The sequence below is a fragment of the Nuphar pumila genome, chromosome 5 (assembly GCF_984573655.1).
Source record: "Nuphar pumila chromosome 5, dmNupPumi1.hap1.1, whole genome shotgun sequence".
NCBI classification, from domain to species: domain Eukaryota; kingdom Viridiplantae; phylum Streptophyta; class Magnoliopsida; order Nymphaeales; family Nymphaeaceae; genus Nuphar; species Nuphar pumila.
In genome coordinates this window covers 117,417,670-117,432,953 of record NC_143253.1, presented here as the reverse complement: position 1 = coordinate 117,432,953, position 15,284 = coordinate 117,417,670, and the positions used below count along the sequence as shown (strand labels likewise).

Below are 15,284 nucleotides of genomic sequence, written 5' to 3'. Positions count from 1 at the left end.
ACATCCATGCACTATATGAACAAGAGCTTAGTAGCTAAAGAGAGTAATTTATATAAGAACAACTCAAACACTATGAAAGATATTAAATATATGTTGATAATCCCATCCAAATTTTGCACTGAGCACAGAAATTTTCCATCAAATATGCACAGCCGGTTTAAGCCTCTTGAGAGTTAAAGGCTACTGAAAATAGCATAAAGTATATCTACTATTATGAAGCATGCCATCAGATTAAATGGTTTTCAATAGTACTCAAGCAATATTTGCATAACACACTTGAAATCTCAAAAAAATAATTGTGTGAGGTTTACTTGCCATCATAGCCACAAACTTAGTTATTGGGATTTTCAGCAAAAGAAAATCTGGAGAACAAATAAAATCTACCGTTTCCATAAAATCTTGAAAACAGAAGTATCGCATATCTAGTTGCACAGTAGATTAACTAAACAGAAACATAGGGAAAACGTCAGACTGAAGTTTTATCATCAAACATGTACTTGCATGCATTAACAAAATCATGGTTCAAAAGCTTATGTAAACCACAATCGCACTACCTATCAACATGTTTTTTTTTTTATAGTACAATTATAAACAGCCGATATCAAGAAGCATACATGAAACGAAAGAAGCCTCAACCATGTGTTGCACATAATTACCAAACCACAGTAATAGCACCACTTATGCTAAACAATACTAAACCAGCCACACAATCTCAACATATGCAACTCGACACCTCAAAAAAACTGAAAATCAGATTACTAGACTATTGGTAATGGAGAAAACTTTTGCTAGACAAGCCTATCGGCCACAAAACTGATTTCAATAGCATCCTCAACCCACCCAATAAGGTACCAGTATAACCCATAGCATCAAATTTCACAAAACTGACGATTTGGGGTTCCGGCGCCTCAAACCCCAAATCTGCCCCTCTACGATTTTCCTAAAATATTCCATGTAAAGCAAAATTTACACCCTTTTTCTCACTCGAAATCAAGAGGAAAACCCGTACCTCTTGACGAAATCTTCCGGTGAACTCTCCGACGACCCTTGCGGCTGCTGCTCCCCGCGGATGCCGTGAAGAAGGGAGCTTGCTGGAAGACTTTGGTGGGTGTTGGTGGCTACTGGTGGCTGCGAGTTGCCGCAGCCTTTTTCCGGCGACCCCTTCTCCGGTGCGCGCCCGCAGACAGGGAGAGAGAGAGAGAGAGATGGGGCTGAGTGAAGAGGGTGAGAGCCCCTCTCCACTCCCCTCCTTTATCGGCCCCAGGCCTCCCCCTTCTCAGCCGAGATGGGCGCGGGGTCGTTACGCTCTGCGTAACCCCCCCTGCCCCTGCGCCCCCCCTTTCTGTTTTGGGGTTAGGGTTTTATCGAGCAACCCTTATCGGGTTGCGCTTTTCATTTAACAGGGCTGAAGAAAATGGGGTGGGGCTCGGGTCCGAACCCGAGACCCGCAACCCGGCCCCAAGACAAAATTGATCCACAAGTGGATCCAAATGGATCCACTGTGGATCCTTGAATAAAAAAAAACTTAAAAATTTTATTTATTTTAAATCTCACATTTTAAATAAAACCTTAACCCCCACCAAAATGGATCCGCAAGTTGGATCCAAGTGGATCCAACTGTGGATCCTCGAATCCGCTTAATATCTATATATATATATATTATGTTTCTATAGTATTACCAATATTAATATTATTTATTTATTATTATGCACATATATATATATATTTAGATATATATATAAATATATATATATGTACATGGATCCGGTATATGGATCCCATACCCATCTACGCACTCCTATTGGATGATTATTATTCTCCGAATTACTTAGTTAATTACAAATTATTGTACTTATAAGTACATATCAAATTTACGAGGTAAATGTATGTGAAAAACCCCTTTATGGGTCTTGGATCTGTAATTTGGATCCAGGCCCAATTTGCAAAATTTTATAAAATTTTCGGGTTTTACACTCTCTCTCTCTCTCTCTACCTAGCGTTCGGTGCATCTTTCTACATGGTATCAGAGTACAGTCGATCGTGGGAGCGTGATCGATCGTGATCAAACTACAATCCAACGAAAATATATTTCCAATCAGGTCAGCGATTAATTTTTTTTTGTAAGATCTGATGACAGATCTGGGTGTGCTGCTGGTCGTGGATGCTTGCTGTTGGTTTGGTAGCTCCTCGGTGTTTGTTTTTTGCTTTGCCGTGACTCCCTGTTGCCGAGGTTTTTCTTGCTGTGAGTTCCTGTCGTGATTCTCTGTTGCCGAGTCTTATGTCATTCCCTGGTGCCGAATGTTTGCCTTGCCGTGACTCCCTGGTGCCGAGTTTTATTTCAGCCGTGATACCCTGATGTTTGGGCCATGATTTTTTTTTCTGTTTCGTGATTTCATGTCGTGACTTCCTGGTTTTTGGGAGAAACAACAATCAAACTCATAGTAGTGTTGCTCGTGATTGAAAAATGACTGACTGTCGAGCTGTATATGTCTGGGGAACGGCCTCTGTTATGATTCAGGGTCTGCGTATTCTGAGGTATGTTGGCCGTGATTTGCTGATGTGCTGAAAAACAGGTTCTGCATATTCGCTGATGTGCTGAAAAACAGGTTCTGCGTATGTAGAGTTATGTTGGTCGTGATTCATTGATGTGCTGAAAAAAAAATTAAAACTATTTTTCATGTTTGTGGGCTGCTGTTCACTACTGTCGTGGAAACTGCAGGCTAGATTCCCTGCTGTGCTAGGAAAGTACTCTTGTTGTGGGCTGCTATTCCTTACTGTCGTGTTTTTTTTTGTGTGTGAACAGCTGCTGATTGTCATATCGGTTGGTGTGTGAGTATAACACACGCTTTTCCCTGTGTTGATTGGAGTCTGTCCAGTTTTTTTTGCTGAAACAGAAGTATGGCTGAAACTTCGAAATGTGATCCAAAATTGGAAAATATTGGAGAGTATAAGGCATTTTGCCAATCCCTTTTCGTACGGCTCGTCTGTAAGGTTGAATGAAATTAACTATGCCAGGTGGTCCAGAACATTTATGATGTCGGTATCTGGACATCGTAAAAAACATATCTTGTTGGAAGACGAACCCACTGAAAAAGTGGAAAAATATGTTACTTGAGATGAAGAGAATGACATAGTTATGTCATGGATTATGAATAGTGTCAAACCCCATATTGCAGATGGTTTAATTTACTATAATACAACCAAACAGATGCGGGGCAATCTTCGAGATACGTACTCACAAGAGACTAATGTGAGTCATATCCTGCAAGTTGAACAAGAAATATATAATTTACAGCAGGGAGATCAAACCTTGGCCCAGTACTATGCCTTCGTCAAAGCTGCCTTTGAAAGACTTAATGCTCACATACCCCTCTGCTGTTCGAAACAAAAGGATCATCAAGAGCAAACTATGGTTGCTCGGTTTCTTACAGGTTTATCTTCAGAATTCTCTGTTGTAAAAGTCCAAATGTTGATTGGTTCAGATGTACCTACTCTTGCTGAGGCATATAATCGTCTGAGTAGACTTGCGATCTCTCTTCCACAATCTTAGCCTGTGACTCAGTCATCTGCTCTAGTTGTCTCATATGGTTATGGGCGTGGAAATCTTCAGAACATCAGAGGACGAGGTCGTGTACGAGGTATGGGAGGCAGAGGAAAGCTTCAATGTACATTTTGTGGAAAATCTAGACATTTAGAAGATCATTGCTGGGATAAGCATGGCCGACCAACCTCTTCTTCATCAAAGTCATATGCTCCTAAAGCAAATGTTACTACTCTCGAGGCAACAAAGGCACAGGAAAATATCTCTGCAAGTGACAGTAGTATCACCCTCAGTCGTGCTGAATATGATGAGCTGATAGCTCTTTGTCCTTTGAGTTCCACCCCTCCTGTAGTTGGTGTTGCCTATTCAACCAGAAATCATCTTCATCCGACTGACAGTAAGTCGATTATTGACTCTGGTGCATCCAGACATTTGTGTGGAAATTCACTTGTTTTTTCAGATCTAAAGGATATTAATGCTCAGCTTGGAGTCTCATTAGCCGATGGGAGCTCCTCCCCGGTTGTTGGTCAGGGAAATATTTCTATATCCTCCTCATTACAGTTGCAAAATGTTCTTTATGCTCCAAAATTTCCTCAAAGTTTACTCTCTGTTAGTTGCCTTATAAAAGAACAAAACTGTAGAGTAATATTTGATCCGATGGGTTGTTATTTTCAGGATTTGCTGACGGGGAAGAAGATTGGTGGAGGCTATAAAGAAAATGGAGTTTACTACCTACATCATCCAATGGGTACTGTTCATGATGCAATGGAACATTCATTCAGTCCTGTTCAGTGGCATCGTCGTCTTGGTCATCCTTCATTGTCAAAGCTTCGTTCGGTCTTTCCTCAGATTTCTTCCACCACATCATTTCAGTGTGAAGCATGTCAGCTGGGCAAGCATCATCGAAGTTCGTTCCCTTCGAGTCAGAGTCAGTCTAGTAATAAAGTCTTTGAACTTCTTCATGCAGATGTATGGGGTCCTAGTAAGATTCCTACTAGGACTCAGTGTCGATACTATCTAGTTATTGTTGATGATTTCTGTAAGTTGTCATGGGTGTTTTTAATAAAGGAACGATATGAAGTTCCAAGTACTATCAAATCCTTAATTCTTGAAATAAAAACTCAGTTTGAATCTATTGTCAAAATTGTTCGCACTGATAATGCTCTCGAGTTTAAATCAAAAGGTCTGTTACAATTTTACCAAGATAATGGCATCCAACCCCAAACTTCATGTGCCTATTCATCTCAACAAAATGGGGTGGCTGAGCGAAAACATCGACACCTGCTTGATGTTGCCAGGACCTCTGGGGTGATGCGATTACAACTGCTTGCTATCTGATCAACCGCATGCCTTCGTCTTCTGTGGGTGATCAAATTCCATTTCATATCCTAAAACCCAATACCCCACTCTTCTCCTTCTCGCCCAAAATATTTGGATGTGTTTGTTTTGTACACAAACTTGACCCTGACCCTGATAGATTAGCTGCTCAAGCTACAAAATGCATATTTATAGGTTATCCCAAAAATCAAAAGGGATATCGATGTTATGATCCTACTTCTCGCCGAGAGTATGTCAGTGCAGATGTATCTTTCTTAGAATCCACTCCATATTACTCTAGTACCGGTTCCCCACTGCAGGTTGATCCAGCTGAGTCTTGTCCATTACCTATACCTCCTTTTCCTTTGGAATCCATGCCCTCATTATCGAACCAAACTTCATCCTCTTCCAGATTTCATAATCCTCCATTGGTATATGTGCGTAGAGCTCCACCTCCGCAAGTGCCTTCATCTTCTTCTTCCCCTGAGGTAAGTTCTACTAACAATAGTGATCTTCATGATGATGATAACAGGCCTATTGCTCTACGAAAGGGGACATGACAATGTACCTTATATCTCATATCTCATTTTGTCTCCGATGCCAGAATTGGAAATCAGATGAAGTCTTTTATTTCAGCCTTATCTGCTGAAACTATTCCTCTGAACTATCAGCAGACAGAGCTTGATAATCGTTGGAAGCTGGCTATGCAAGAAGAAATGAATGCTTTAATATCTCAACATACATGGGATCTAGTTGATTCCCCTGCAGATGTTGACATTGTTGGATGTAAATGGGTATATACAATCAAGTACAAATATGATGGTTCTATTGAAAGGTACAAGGCCAGATTAGTAGCCAAAGGGTATACTCTGACATATGGTATTGATTTCTTTGAAACCTTTTCTTCTGTTGCACGGATGGGTACCATTCGTCTTGTTCTCTCAGTAGCTGTTCAGCATGGTTAGAGCTTGTACCAATTAGATGTGAAAAATGCATTTTTATATGGGGATTTATCTGAGACCATTTACATGCAACAACCTCCAGGATTCGAGGTTGAGGGGGAGTGTCAGAAGGTGTGTAGATTGAGAAAGGTGATTTATGGCTTGAAACAAAGTCCTCGTGCACTATTTATAAAGAAAACTAGCTCTGGCATAGTTGTTATGGTGGTATATGTGGATGACATCATTCTTACAGGAGATGATGCGAAAGCTATTGAAGCCACAAAGGCTCATCTTCAAAAACACTTTGTTATAAAAGATCTTGGTTCACTCAGGTATTTTCTGGGTATAGAAGTTGCCAGGAGCCGTGAATGGATGGTTTTGTCTCAACGGAAGTATGTTCTTGACTTACTAAAGGAAACGAGAATGTTGGGAGCTAAACCAACAAATATTCCCATGGACCATAAAGTTCAGTTGTTTGAAGAAGGGTCAAAACCAGTTGATAGCAAAAGCTATCGCTCCCTAGTAGGGAAGCTACTGTATGTAACTGTGACCAGACCGAATATTGCTTTAGCAGTAAGCAAAGTTAGCCAGTTTATGGACAAACCAACTGAGGTACACTGGAATGTAGCTATTATGATTCTCAGATATCTAAAATCTTCTCCTGGAAATGGGTTATTGTTCAGGAAAGGTGGAACTCTGGAGATAGTGGCCTATTCTGATGCTAACTATGCAGGATCTGTAGTGGATAGGAAATCTACCACAGGATTCTGTGTGTTTCTGGGAGACAACTTGATTTCTTGGAGAAGTAAGAAGCAAAATGTGGTTTCTAGGTCGAGTGCAGAATCAGAATATCGGGCTATGACCCAAACAACTGCTGAATTGATGTGGGTTCGTACTGTTCTTCATGATCTTCAGGTGAAGGTTTTCTCTCCCATGACCATGATGTGCGATAACAAAGCTGCAACATATATAGCGAACAATCCTGTATTTCATGAGAGAACAAAGCACATTGAGGTTGATTGCCACTATGTAAGGGATATGGTTCAAGTTGGTCATATCACTACCAAATATCTAAAGTCGGAAGAACAAGTTGCAGATATGTTTACAAAACCTCTTGTTAGACCAAATTTCTCAAAATGTTGTGACAAGCTGAGCATGATTGATATCTATGCTCCAGCTTGAGGGGGAGTGTTAAGAATAGGTGGTTTTAAGTGAAGTCTTTTTATATTAGATGCTATTTGAAATTTTGTTTTCATAATGGGCTTAGTTGTAATTATTCTTTTAAGCCTCTCTCTATTTAACATAGAGAGAGACCCTAATAACAAGTTAACGAGTTTTCTCTTCCTGTGCAGCTGTCTCTCTCTCTCTCCCTCTCTCTCTCTCTACCTAGGGTTCAGTGCATCTTTCTACACATCCAAGTTACAAATTCTGGATTTCTAACATATATTGTGGTAGATGCTCCTTTAGTGTCATTTTCTTCTCGTGATATAAACTCTGGAAGGACTGAAACAGATCCATCCAGATGTTCAGAAAGATCCTGACTCCTAATGAAAGGAATGATCTGCCTCTTTCTAAGTCAGGAAATTGGAATTGTTTAATTTTTCAGACACGAGTTGACTAAGAAAGCTTGAAGAAAGACCTGACTGAGAAGAAAATGAATCCATGTTTCACAATAAGAAGAATATGTCCAACACACAACCCGATAATAGCTAAAAAAATCAGTATATCGAAAGATAACTTTCAACCTCAAAGAAATTCCTGCAACCTCTTACTCTTTTTTTTTGCTGACAGAATAGTCACGCAGATAACTAAAATAATTGGAACCTTCCTCTTTTTTGTTGCAGAATAGACTATATCAAGCTATGTGAAGGACAGACATTAAATAAAAAAAACTGAAACAAAATCCCAAATCTGGTATCTAATTTAGATCAGATATTGAATTCTGATCAGATCTGTAATTATTCAGATTTGAATAAATAGGTAAGCACTAAGTACAAAAATTTAAAAAGAACACATAAGTAAAGCCTGATATTGATTTAGAGCTGTTCAAGGATGAAAAGAATGAGAATGTCAAATGGAGCCAGATATGAATCTGATCAGATCTGATCAAGAAAGGATTAACGAGGTTGATAGGCAACAGATTACGTGATCAGATCTAATTTTGATCAAATCTGATCAACAAGATGGTTTAGAACCAGGTTGAGAATTAAGAAGGCAACGTAGAATCTATTAATAATAGAGAAACGTGATCAGATTTGATTCTGATCAGATCTGAATCAGATCTGATCAAGAAGATGCAGAAATGTTTTAGGAATTAAGGAGGCGAGGCAGAATTGGTTAATGACAAAAAACGTGATCAGATTTTATTTTGATCAGGTCTGGTCAAGGTTGAGAAGCAAAAAGATATTGGAAATCAATTTTCTGACTTGGGAGACTGAACGATCTTTCTAGACATACCTTTTGGAAGCAATCCCAGATCCAGCTCTAGCGTGGCTTTGATACCATGTTAGATTTTATAAAATCCAGAGTTTTACCATGCGTGAAGGGTGAGGAACAGAGAGAGAGGAGTTGCAGAGAAATCCTGATTCCCAATACAGGAATCGGCTGCTAATCTTGTCATTATATGCTGTTACTAATACAAAATTTTAGGGTACTAAAATACCCTTTTACAACAAAGAATAATTACATATGTGCCATTAATGAAAGGAATATCAGATTACGGGTCTGGACCCTGACCCACGATCCGATATGAACAAAACACGTCTTTTCACAATTAATATGAAGCATTTTCCCTTTCTAAGTGAAAATGGTTTCTACTACTGATTTTTTTCTGTATTATTTGCTGGTAATTGTAATGTGGATATTTTCCTTCCCTTGTGTTGCTTGCAGTAGTTTATTGAGTTGGTTGTTGCGCATTATTGCAGGCAGATGCATTCTTCAAGTATGGCATCATGGTTCTGCACTATGGGCATGTAAATGCCCCATATGTCGCTGTATGATTTCTTTGTTGATACCTTGCGAGGCTGCACTTTGTCAACGCCACGAACCAGAAGCTTCCCAGGTTATTGAAGAGATTGAAAAGTACAACCGTACATTTGGTGACGGCTCACTGAGTCTTAGTCAGGTATCCACATTTTTCTGCTGATTGTTTTGTTGTCATATGTTCTGCAAATCTTTAATTGATCCATTCATCATTTAACTGTTTGCAATCTAAACTTGTGTTTGTTGAAATTAGAGATGTTATTTATATTTTTATGTTTGTTTTCTGGGGCTAACATAGAGTTTTATTTGCTACACCTAAGTGGTATTTTTAGAACTTCCAGGCTGCTATTTCAGATTGCATAAATTATGGAACTTTTTTGGACATATTCGGCGAAGGCCTAATGATGCTCCAGTTAGAAGGTTGGAGAAATGGGAAAATATATTAGTTAAAAGAGGTCGGGGTAGGCCTAGGAAGACTTGGATGGAGATGATAGGAAAGGATATGAATGCTTTGAACCTCACCGAGGACATGGCATTGGATAGAAATGATTGGAGGAAAAGGATTCATGTGGAAGACCCAAAATGAATTTCTTTTTTGGTTCATATCGCTGACCCCAATTGTTTTGGGATGAAGGCGTAGTTGTTGTTGTTGTATAAATTATGGAACTTTTTTGTAGTTATACATTTTTAATTGTTAGGTGGACATGCATATGTGACAGAGAAGTTAGTAACATAGTTTTCAATTTTTATCAGTTAAGATGCTGTCTAAGAGGTTGAAAATACAGGGAATGCAACTACAACTATGTCGAATTAACATGCCTAAGGCACATGACTTGCCATTCTGGGGTAGTTCCCCATTGAGAATGGTATATAAAGGGGCACAACACTGGAGTAATTTGGACTATCCCTGTGACAGATTTTCACAGCATTTACGTTCTAAATGGTACTTGCATCAATCTCTAGTTGTATGATTTTTCATATCATAATTTATTCGTCATCCTTATTTTCTTAGAGAAACTACTGTCTTTTCCTGGGAAATCAATGAGTACAATAGGTCCGATTCAATGGGAATAATGTTATTAGCTAGTTTTACTTGCTGGATAATAAATATGACTTGAGATATGATAGAACTGATTATAAAAGGGAATAGGGTGAGGAAATGGTTTCTAGGCCAAGGTTACCAGATAAGGAAGCTGAAACGGGAAACAATACAGGAAGCAGAAGCGAGAAGCGATGCATTTTAAAATGTATAGGAAGCCGGAAACGAGAAATAAAAAAATATATATAAGAATTAAATGAGAATCAAAATAAAACACAAATAAAAACTAAAATAAAAGTGACTAATATTAAATTTCATGATTTTTTAGTGTATGTAACAAAATCTAAAAATGATGACTACCAATTTAAAGAAAACACATGGAAGTGAGTGAGAAGAGAGAGAAAACACATAAAGAACATGAAAAGTTGAGTAAGAGAACATATAAGAAGAATAGATGAAGCGTGTGGAAAGCATAGGAGAAGCGTGGGGGAATCGAGGTTCTCATCAAGTTTCAGAAGCGAGGAGTATCGCGCTTACGAAGAGAGTTTCCGGGAAGCGTGCTCCACACCTATCTAAGAAGCTTCCGGTAACTCTGGTCTAGCCATGCAAATAATTAGTGCAGGTTTGTCATTAGTCTTGCAACAACTCTCTTCATTTTCATTGCTGTTTCAAGAAACATTTTGGACAGTGCCACAAACTCAAAGTTTGATGGTTATTGGAAAAAGAGCAGAAAATGGTGTATACGAATTCAGAATCGTGTCTTGAAAGTTCATCGGCCTTAATAGCACTTGGTGAGTTGGTTCTTTCCTTTTCTTCTCTAAGCAATATTCTGGAATCTGTTCGCTATGGTTTTTACAACAAATGCTGTTATCAAGGGTAATTGCAGTCTCCGTTGCATTGGTCAAAGTTCAAACCTCCTTGATGTTATGCCAATGACCACTAGTGCTTCTTCAAAATAAGGCAGTTTATAACTAATATCTATGCTCAAGAACGAGAAGTCTAGCACTCAAATATAAAAATACTGAACATTTTCTAGTTTGTATATGTTTGCCATGTTTCTGAAGCAAGCAATCTTGGCTACAATAAGTAGCATCTGCAGTTAGAGTAATGGCACAAGACCAACTAAACTAAGTCTTCATGGTTGATCTAAGATTATGTGTAAGTTGGCTCTCTTTTGATTGCATGTCAATATTCAAATTATATGACCAGTACGAATAAGAACCACACATATAAACTAAATACAACAAATATATTGGGTGACAATGCTGTGGAAAGCATATCATAATGAGGGGTCTAAGAAACTGATTTACGTTGACATTCATAATGTAGTATAAATTACAAACAGATACAAAATACAAAGTAAAATTATAAAAGAATCAAGTTAAAATTTTTGGGATTTTGACCATAAAAAAGAAAAGAATCAGCACACATTAGCAAAAACTAATTACGTTACTTACCTATAACATCAATGGATCTGTAATGAACAGTAGATAACACATGATGCCATACAAAGATAATTAAAATTCATAAACTAAGTACTGGAGTATGCACTGTATTTCATTTCTTCCCTGAACAATATCAAATAGCAGAAATAAGATATTGGGATAGATTTATTGGGCTCAAAAGCAAATTAGAAGAGTTGAATAAAAAATCTTATACCTAGGTCGGAAGCATATTTCCCTTAGCTCTTTTGTTATTTACAGTGGAACAGAAAGCCATCATCATGGAATCAACATTTTGATTCTATGGTTGCATTTGCATGTGTATTTCACTGAAAATCAGGAACATGCTTTCTTAATCAATATGTATAATGCCCTTATTTTTTGTCCTGATATTAGATTCCATGTTTCATGTAATTCAACAAAATTCTTGATTCCGTAGAATGGCTTTCCCACAAGCCAAACATGATATTAATATCATCTTCTTGATGCAGGATGAGGGATCTGGTTGCTTATGCTTTCCCTTTTGAACAATTTACAAAAGGTGCCTAACTTATCATCTATTTACAAATGTGCGCTTGATGTTTCAATTATTACATTTAACCACCTGCTTTTCAAAGTTATATTTCAAAGACACGCCTGGTCTTAAAATCAGTCAGTTGACCCTGACATAATGAAAGATAAGACCAAAATGCCCTCATTTCTAAAACCACCTATATATATATATATATATATATATATATATATATATATATATATATATATATAGAGAGAGAGAGAGAGAGAGAGAGAGAGAGAGAGAGAGAGAGAGAGAGAGAGAGAGAGAGAGAGAGTTGCTCCAATGGATTTAGAAACCAGATGGTAAGGCTGAAGGTGGAGTGGTGGTGGCTGTGGGGCAAATCATCACCCCTCCTCTCTCTCCTTTTACAAGTGGTTTTAGAAATAAGGACATTTTAGTATTTTCTTTCATTAAGTCAAGGTCGACTGCTTGATTTTAGGAGCAGGTGTGTCTTTGAAATCTAACTTTGAAAAACAGGCAGTTAAATGTAATAATTGAAACGTCAGGCACCCATTTGTAAATGGCTGATAAGTTAGACACATTTTTTTAAATTGTTCTTCCTTTTTCTGGGTCTAAATTAATTAATGCTCTAACAAATACAAAATTTACGGCCATCTTTGGCACCGGTCATGCCTTTTGTTCTCCTTTTATAATAATGTAGACTTGGCATTGGTAGGATTGTCATGTCCCTCAATACCCTTTCTCACCATGATCCAGTTTATGACTGCTTTCTTCCTTTGATAGTCTGAATATTTTTCTTTCTTTTGTCTACTAGATCAATAGTTAATTATGCAAATGCCATTTTACATCATAAAGAAGATTAAATGGATTCTTATCTACTCGATCTCTAGATCTACTGGGATCTCTCTATCCAATATCAAAGGTTATGGTGAAATTCTTCTGAGCAAAGAGGTAGCTTTTAGGAATCTGCCTCATCAAGGGATGTCTGACAAGAATATTGGTGACTGCGGTTCGGATTTTGGTAGTTGAGCCACGTGTGATGGTGGATCTCCAGGTTGACAATTTTACATGTGGGGGCCTGATGCAAGGAGTGGAAGTGTGATTCTCAAAGGTAGGAGAATCTGTTACTAAGGTTGCGCTTAAATTTAAGAAAGTGGCCAAAACTTTTAGAGAAGATGTAAACTCTGCTGTCATTTTGTCCTATATGCATAAATGAGGAATTTATGTCATATAGACTGGAGCATGCATATGGATGAGCGCTTGAGTAGCTTTTAATAACTTCTCTCTCTTTCTTTCATATTATCATTGTTCTGAGCAAAGTAATAATTATGGTTGGGAACTGAAAGAACTTCAGAATATATCTGTGTTGATTGCCGATATGATTTTTCCTGTTCACTAGATTGATGAGCTTGCTTTTCTTATCCGTTACAATCCGTGGTTCTTTTTATTGATGCGCTTCTAACATTTTTGTATTTCCCCTTAGAGGATACGTGATATGCCTTTTCTTCTTAGAAGGTTGATCAGAGAACTCTGTGATCCTCAAAGATCTCTTCCACTTGTGTTCAAGGCTCGCATTATTTTTTCAGTAAGTTCCAAACTCTTCGTGGCATTATGTGTTCTCTTATGTGGATAGAACTACTTCGTGGTCTTTCCCTTTTCTCTTGTTATGTGAGCATTAATTCAATCTACACCTTTATTCAATGCATGATGTTGACATGCAGCACTTGCACTTTTACTACTCCCTCATCTGCGATTTCTGATGCATCTTCATACCATTTTCCTGTGCATCTCATACAAGCAATCTGCATTAGGCTACTTTCCAATGGGTTAGCATTTCTTTTGGCAACATAATCTTGGCTTCAAGCATGATTTGATATTTCCTTTCCATACTTTATGTCAATCACATCTCAACGTGCTGCCTAAATTTGTTATATTGCAATTTTTTTTCTAAAATCTTTCTCCATAAATCATTTCTTATACAAATAACATGGTAGACTTGCATTATGTCTTAAGCAATTGCTTATTGTTCGTAACTTTTGAGTCCATGCCTACATGAATTTTTAGGAATATTGGTTGCATGGGTGTCACAAACGGCACTGCCTGAACAGATTTGAAACAATTATGTTTTTTACATTGATTAATGGAGTTGTTTCCCTAAAGATGCATTGATGGTTCAATAGTATGTAGTTTGGAATAAGAATGTCAAATATACTACATTTTACGAAGTTGTAATGTGCACTGCGTTTGCTTTCTTGTACAATTGTTGTCAATGTTGTAAAATAAATATCTTTGCTCTTATTATAATTGCCAAAAATTTAGTACTGTATTGTTACATATCGTAAAAATCAGAAATTTAAGCTTAAAAAATAAAAAATCCCATAATTTCATATTGCAATAAATAAGACCGTTAGCTACAAAATAAAACCAACAGTATCAAATAAAAAGCAATGATCAACCATATAAAACATCAAACATCCAAGAATCAAGATAATAAGTTAGTAATCAAATTCATGACTAATTAGAAAAGCGCAAATTATCCAAGTAGCAAACCAAGTAAAGAAAACTCATGCCACAATGTAACCAAATACAAAGAGCCTAATATCTAAATCAAAATGTTCAAGACTTAAGTTTTACAATCCATATTTGAACTCAAAGCTACAGCATTGAGAACAAAGAGTTAAATCTTTATAGCCTTAGGTTATTGGGTTTACACTTTTTATTCTTTACTGCAACCTTTACAACAGTCATAATGATGTAAGGACAAACCTGTCCTTGAACATAATATGAGAATACAAAACAAACAAAAACATGAAAAAATGACAAGGTTTTCCTTAAGGGTATATATACATGTCAGTCTTACATATATGACAGAACACAACAAAAATGATATGCAATACAACCTATGTACAACATAACACTGCCCTTCAAACTCCATAGTTATATAATAGAGATCAAAGAGATTTTGTGAAGAAGTTGGCTAGCTGAAGGTTCGATGGGATGTACTGTAACAGGGTAACATAATCACCATCATCAACATGACTATCATCAGCATCTTATTTCCTAATGTGATCATTGGATCATCATCGTCATCACTTTTGTCATCATCACTATCACCCTATTGCCACTACCATCAATTGTGATCATGTTTTCATTAATCTCATCATCAGCATATGTCATAACCATCAATTTTCGCTAACATCATGATCATATCACCATCAATGCTATATAACCGGGACACACCAAAATGGTCGGCGTACCCACGTTGACATGGGAGCAGGTACCAGACGCAATGCAGGTATGCTGTGGGTCGGGTCCCGCACTGCTCCGGGTCAGGTCCAACCCTAACCCAAACAATTTTTTTTGTTTGAGGTCGGTGAAAGTCAGGGCGGAAGAAGAAGAAGAAGAAAAAGAAGAAAAAGAAGTGATGCAGTGGGGGGGACTGTGGTGCACGCGACACAACGTGAGTGGCTTTCCACACTGCACATTGGTGCTGAAGAAAGGGATT

At 37.7% G+C, this 15,284-nt stretch overlaps 1 protein-coding gene across 2 annotated transcripts in view; it reads left to right on the top strand.

Moving 5' to 3' along the window:
• LOC149838311 (uncharacterized) overlaps nucleotides 1–15,284 on the top strand; it is a 69,244-nt gene that overhangs the window by 15,377 nt on the left and 38,583 nt on the right. For both annotated transcript variants that reach the window (XM_090006513.1, XM_090006512.1), the window contains exons 2-3: nucleotides 8,724–8,923; nucleotides 13,263–13,364. In XM_090006513.1, the coding sequence (XP_089862639.1) occupies nucleotides 8,724–8,923; nucleotides 13,263–13,364 (302 nt within the window). The remainder of the gene's footprint in view (nucleotides 1–8,723; nucleotides 8,924–13,262; nucleotides 13,365–15,284) is intronic.